The sequence below is a fragment of the Pteropus medius genome, unplaced genomic scaffold, assembly GCF_902729225.1.
Source record: "Pteropus medius unplaced genomic scaffold, Ma_sr-lr_union100, whole genome shotgun sequence".
Taxonomy (NCBI): domain Eukaryota; kingdom Metazoa; phylum Chordata; class Mammalia; order Chiroptera; family Pteropodidae; genus Pteropus; species Pteropus medius.
The window spans coordinates 487498-494201 of record NW_024351072.1 but is presented as its reverse complement, the minus strand read 5'-3'; the positions used below and the strand labels follow the sequence as shown (position 1 = coordinate 494201).

Sequence of the window (6704 nt, the reverse complement as noted above, 5' to 3'; positions counted from 1 at the left end):
ATCAGTTCCCACATGGGCATATATATCCATAGAATAAATTCCTAGAAGTAGGAATGCTTTGGTCAAAGGATTTGAGTTTTATATATTTATAAAGTATTGTTTATTTCAGTACTCACGGAAAGAATGAACAACCTGAAATGTTGCCTCTGCTGTAAGGCCTCTGTGGAGTTTATCACAGAAACCATCAAGTACCTTGCCTTTGAAGTATTTGTCTTTCATCTTCATCTACTGCAAATTTGTTCCTTCTTTCCTCTAAATGTATTGAGCACATACTGCATGCCAGGCATGTTGGGAGGCTTTGGAGATAAAACCACAAACAAGACTGACATGGTCACTACCCTCATGGTATTTATAGTTCGGGGAAGTCAGGGTAGTGGGGGGAGTACACGTGAAAGGAACAATTATACACCAAATCAGTACAAAATTTGTCACATTCCATGAAAGAGAAGTACAGGGTGACCAAAATGTTTACAAGGCTCCTGACTTTGGGGATCTGAGAAGACTTCCTGGAGGAAGTGATGTCTGTTTTGATTAATAAGAGACTAAGCTAGGCAGAAGAAATGGCAGGTTTGAAAGCTTAGAGGCAGGAAGGAGTGTGCAGTAGGGCCAACAGCATGGATTATAGGATGGAGAAAGGGCCTACAAGGTCATTTAATTCCAATTGCCTCACTTGACATTTGAAGAAACTAAGGTTCAAAGAACCAAATGAATTGGTCAAGGTTATATAGATGGTGGCAAAGCCAGGTCCTGGCTCCTCTGATTTTTTTCAGATGATGATATGCTGCAAAATGCAGCATGTGCATCCCAGGAGCCATAGATCAGAACTAGACATCTGAGATAATTGCCTGGGTTAGTGTGGAGGGAGTTTAAGTTCAGGTTCTTGTGACTAGCAGGGTGACATGTCTATCACTCTTTACTAGTTAAGATACAGTTTGGACAAATGGCAGTCTAGCATTCCAGTCTAGTGGATTGGTTCAGTATTCAGCATACTTGTCTCTTCTCCAGGTTTAGTTAATAAATAATAATGACATTAATAATAGTGGTTACTTATGTAGTGCTTGCTATATATCAAATGTTATTCTAAGCACTTCATATGTGTTTCATTTAATTTTGACAACAATCCTATAAGTAGGTATTATTATCCCATTTTACAGATGAGGAACTTGAAGATCAGAAAGGTCAAGGCAACTAGCTCAAGGTAACAGAGCTAGTGAGTGGCAAAGCAGGGACTCAGTCCACACAGTCTGGCTTTAGGGCCCATGTGCTTTCCCCAGATACTCTCAGTATCAGCAGCAAGCTAGTAGACTCAAGTCTGAGCCCTGAGCTGCCATGTGCTCAGGCACTGGTGGAGGGCCTATGCCAGTGATCCTCAACCTTGTGTACACATCAGAATCACCCAGGGACCTTGCCAAAAAATGGTGATGTCCAGGCGTCACCCTAGGTCAGTTAAATTGCAATGTCGAGGGGCGGATCCCAGTAGTTGTTCTGAAAAGCTTCCCTGGTTAGCCTAATACAGCTAAGGGTTGAGGAACACTTACAGCCTTACCATTCCTTTTTCTTTTCGGGGTAAAGTCCTGACACCTCATTCACATATCTGTGCCTTATTCTGCTTGAAAGGAAGCAGCCATTTATTTGGGACAGACTCAACTTCACACTTAACATTCCTTCCCAACCTATGCCCTCTGGACATGACCAACACACTCCCATGCCTCTAACCTTTTTAAAGTGACCCTGTTTCCTTGTCTTAATTGATTGATCCCCTGCCCCGCCCCGCCCTGCCTGTTTAGACCAGTGCTTTGGCACAGTCTATCTGGTACGAGTTATCTCAGTATACTATCTGGGCTGGCAGACTTATGGAGGTAGGCACTGGGCCTTCCTCACTATCCTAGTTCTTCAGGGTCTAGCACTCTTCATTGCACATATTAGGCACTCAGTAAATGTCAAACCAAATTCTCCTTAATATCATTGTCACTAGTAGGTTTTCCTAAATACAACTGTTTACCTGTGACCAGGCTCAAATAAGCCACATGGATGGTCGTGAAGTAAAAAAAAAAAAAAAACAGGCCATATTTACTGAGTGTTAGGTGTCAGGCATTACACCAAGTACTTTACATGTTCCAGTTCATTTAATCTTCATAAAAGCCTCATGAAATGGGTAGTATTATCTTATTAGCACTGTTTTATAGATGATAAAATAGAGTCAGTGAAAGGATAAATCTCCCACATCACAGCACATGAGACAAAGCATCGACTTGAATCTGGGTCTGTTTGATGCAGGATGAAGCTCTAGCCCCACTAAGATATACTGTCTCCTAATGCCCGTGACTGAGAATGCTGTCTTAGTCCTTGACAAGTTACCCACACATCATCACTGAATGTGGCTGACACAGCATGTACACTGAATGTATTGTTTATGCTAACACTGGAGCTCATGGTATGCTAGGAATAAATGCCTCTACAAGTGTCATACTAAACCGATATTCAGAACACAAAGGCAAGCATGCATTGCTGGTTGCCTCTTGCTATGGACTGAATAATTGTGTGCCCCCTAAATTAATATGTGGAAGCCCTAGTCCTCGGTGTGATATTATTTGGAGGTGGGGCCTTCGGTAGGTGATTAGGTCATGAGGGTGGATCCCTCATGAATGGGATCAGTGCCATTATAAGAAGAGACAGAGAGATGATCTCTCATTCCACCATGGGAGAACACAGCAAGAAGGTGGCTGTCTGCAAACCAGGAAGTAGGTTCTCACCAGACACCGAATCTGCTGGCAACTTGATCTCAGCCTTGGGCTTTTCAGCCTCCAGAACTGTAAGAACTGTTGTTTAAGGCACCCAGTCTATGGTATTCTGTTATAGCAGCTCAAACTGGTCTAAACAGGCAGGGCGGGGCGGGGCAGGGGATCAATCAATTAAGACAAGGAAACAGGGTCACTTTAAAAAGGTTAGAGGCATGGGAGTGTGTTGGTCATGTCCAGAGGGCATAGGTTGGGAAGGAATGTTAAGTATGAAGTTGAGTCTGTCCCAAATAAATGGCTGCTTCCTTTCAAGCAGAATAAGCCACAAATATGTGAATGAGTTGTCATGACTTTACTGTATATTAATAGTCATTCTAAGCCCCTAGAACAGGAAGAGCCCTGTGGCAGCCATTCTCTGCCATCATGTTGGCCTGGAGCATGGCATCCAGAGTCTAGACTTGAGACTCTGGCTACTTTCACTAGAACATGTATTTCCTGGTAACTAAATTACCTCATCCCACTTTCTATTTCTTGCCAGGCTCAGAGCCCCTACCTTCCCCACTGTGGAGGAGTAGATGTCCATTTCTCAGGAGCCATGGACTGCTTCCAGCAGATAGTGAAGGCCCGAGGGGTGCTGGGACTCTGGAATGGATTGGCAGCCAACTTACTGAAGGTGAGAGGAGTGGTCAGTCTCTACTGCTTCTGTCTCTTCTAGTTCTAACCTGTTCCTTTGCCACTCCCCCTATAGTTTGCATGGAAACATCCCCTCTAGCACTGATGGTAGCACAAGGCCCACTAGTACAGGCTGGCTGTCAGCCACGAAGAGGGGGGACCCTGTGCAGTGTTGGGATATCTGATACTCCACCCCAGAGGAACTGAGCATTTAGTGTAGAGGTTCCTACTATGGGGGCTCTTAGACTCCTAAGGAGAACCTAAACCCCTATCCTAAAATTGTATGCAGAAATTCATATGTGTGTGCACATATGCTTCTCTCTGGTGAGAGGATCATAGCTTTCATCACATTCTCAAAACAATTCCATGACAATAAAAAAGAAAAGGTTAAGAACTCTGGATTAACCTTGCACAAGTTGACACATACATGGTTCCAATCAAGACAAGCATACATGGACGGGAAATGTCAGATTGTCTATGTGCATATTAACCCAGACCCGTGTTTCTCTTAGGCCCTTCAACCGTTCTGCCATTCTTCATCTCCCACACATCATCATCCTTGATTCCAAAAAGAATTATCATGTTGTCTTGTCCACAGCCTTTAACTCGGTTTGCCCTGATTCAAGTTGATTGCAGATGTATTGATTTTTCTTTTAAGATTTTAACATGATTTTCATTTTCTTTCTAAACAGATAGTTCCATATTTTGGAGTTATGTTCGGCACCTTTGAGTTCTGCAAGAGAATCTGTCTATACCAAAATGGCTACATTGTGTCTCCTCTGAGCTATAAACTGACCCCAGGAGTGGATCAGAGTTTGAAACCCCAGGAATTACGGGAATTAAAGAAATTCTTCAAAACTGGAAAATTAGAGTCTAGAAAACCAACTCTTTAAAACCAAATGGAACTAGAAGTGCACTGACTGAAGACATATTGCAATCACAGATAAATGTAGCCTCATAATTGCACATGAATGGAGAAATGATAACAGTCAGCCATATGCCACCTCTAAGCTCCAAACTGATATCCCTGGGAACAACTTTGTCACTTGGTTTCCTACCATGACATTCCACCGATTTTATAACAGTAATGATATGTGCCATTTATACAACACCAAAGAAAGGGCACTGCCATGACATCCCACAGTAACGTGTAGTTGAAGTGGCTGACCAGAGACCATGTCGTGTGCTCAGTCACAGGGTCACAGCTTACACTAACCCACATCAGCCTAGTTTTGCTCAATCTGACCTAAGACTTCTCAATGTAATCATTGTGGAACTCATAGTCTTTGCTGACTTACGAGTGCACACACCACAGTGTAAATTATGCCTTATCAGAAGCTAAATGGAAATGTTTTGACATTTAAAAGTTATCACTATCATAGTAGAACCACCTTTTATTTAATTTTGAAGCATCCCAGGCTTAGAATCTTGTGTTACAAGAAGGCAGTTTTTACCATGACTGCATAATTATGCCCCAAAGGACCTTCTTCCAATTGAAGCCATGTATACTTTAAGTGGCCTAAATTCTCTGCCTTTTTAACTTGCTTTGCAAGCCTACCCTGAAAATAAATTATTTAGTCAACTTAAGTTATTCTCACAAGATGTCCCAGTTGCCTAGAAAGGATCAAATAGAACATTTGACACACATACCAAAAAAAAAAAAAAAGTGTAACTAACAACTACTTCGAACTAATAATCATCTCTACTAAATTTTTTAAAAAATCAAATTTTGGATCGTTCCACCTTGGGGATTCTATGTCAAGTTTATATAACTGAATGCCTATCTATGCATTAAAAAAACGATGTCTAACATTAAGATGATAATTTATACACACACATAGGCTTTCAGTATGTTGGAAGTATTTTTCCCTATTAAATTTATTTTCCAAAGAAAAATGACTTGTTGGTCATTTATTATTAATCTGAGTTATAATATATATGGTTAAATATATACTGGCCAAAATCTTTAAACTCTCCTATTGAAATATACCAAAATAACTCATTTTTCCAACTGCTATAGCAGATTATGTTTTATGCAGACTAACAGTTAATATGCACATGAAAATTTCATCTGTAGCCCAATCTGTTAGAATTTGGAGGATGGCAAACTCTTTACCCAGGGTGAATAGCTCATTTGTTATTCTTTATTATCCTTGAAATAAACAACTTTTTTAAAGTTCTGGAAGCTGCAAAAAAATTTTAAACTTTTTTACTAAGTCTAAAATCCTAACCTCAGGTTACTTACATCCTATCATTATATCTTCTGTGTATTCTTCCACAGGTATTATGAGATAGATAACTAAGTTCTTGCTACTGCCACACCCAGGAATATTTTCTGAGCTGCAGTTTTTTTTTTAATTTTTTTTAATAAAGTAAGTAGAGAAAAGCATATGCCTCATTTTTCTAATTTCAAAACAACTCTTTAAAACTCTAGTTCTAGTCTACAGCCATGCCACTCTGAACAAGCCCAATCCCGTCTGATCTCAGAAGCTAAGCAGGGTCGGGCCTGGTTAGTACTTGGATGGGAGACCACCTAGGAAGATCAGGTACTATAGGTGTAAAAAATCAAAAATTAGGGATTGTAAACTGACAAGGCCCTTGCAATCTGTGAGGTCAACCAAGGGTTGCCTTGCCTAAAAAAAAATTAAAAAATAATAATAATAAAACTAGTTCTGTTCCTAAAATGAACTTCCAGCTACTTGCATTATTCTCAGAGGTATGAAAAGAGTATTCTGCTTTATGGCTGGCAGTGTGCACCAAACTGGACTAAGTACTTTAGGAGGATTATAAAGTGTGATGCAATTTTGACCTAGGAGTAACTTACAGTCTTAAGGAACAAAACTTACCTGCATACATGAAATAACTATGATTACAAAGCAAATATGAGTAAAGGCATGATAATCTGGTAACAACAGTTTACAGCAGGAGTCCCCAACCCCAAGAACGTGGACCAGTAATGGGTCTGTGGCCTGTTAGGAACAGGGCCGCACAACAGGAGGTGAGTGTCAGGCAAGCAAGCAAAGCTTCTACTGTGTTTGCAGCTGCTCCCCAGCACTAGCCTCAGCTCCACCTCCGATCATCAGGCATTAGATTCTCATAGGAACACTGGTCCCTGGTGCCAAAAGGGTTGGGGACCACTGGTTTACAAGATTGCTAAAGGGCTCTATGTATACTGGATCAATGATTAACAGGATCATCAGATGAGAGGGGCCAATAATGAGCAGGTTTTGGAGGTGATGAGTTTGGAACTAAGTTTTGAAGGAAGTGAGAGGATATTAGTTGGTAAAGAATAAG

General features: G+C 40.9%; 2 protein-coding genes and 1 pseudogene across 2 annotated transcripts in view; 2 read left to right on the top strand and 1 right to left on the bottom strand.

Annotated features, from left to right (window-relative positions):
* SLC25A43 (solute carrier family 25 member 43) overlaps positions 1 to 5306 on the top strand; it is a 32010-nt gene extending 26704 nt beyond the window's left edge. Inside the window, exons 4-5 of the mRNA XM_039842488.1 lie at positions 3277 to 3411; positions 4103 to 5306. Coding sequence (XP_039698422.1) covers positions 3277 to 3411; positions 4103 to 4303 — 336 coding nt within the window. The 3' untranslated portion in view covers positions 4304 to 5306. The remainder of the gene's footprint in view (positions 1 to 3276; positions 3412 to 4102) is intronic.
* KIAA1210 (KIAA1210 ortholog) overlaps positions 1 to 6704 on the bottom strand; it is a 332344-nt gene that overhangs the window by 317719 nt on the left and 7921 nt on the right. The window lies entirely within an intron of this gene.
* Positions 5850 to 5968, top strand: LOC120586075 (uncharacterized; annotated as a pseudogene).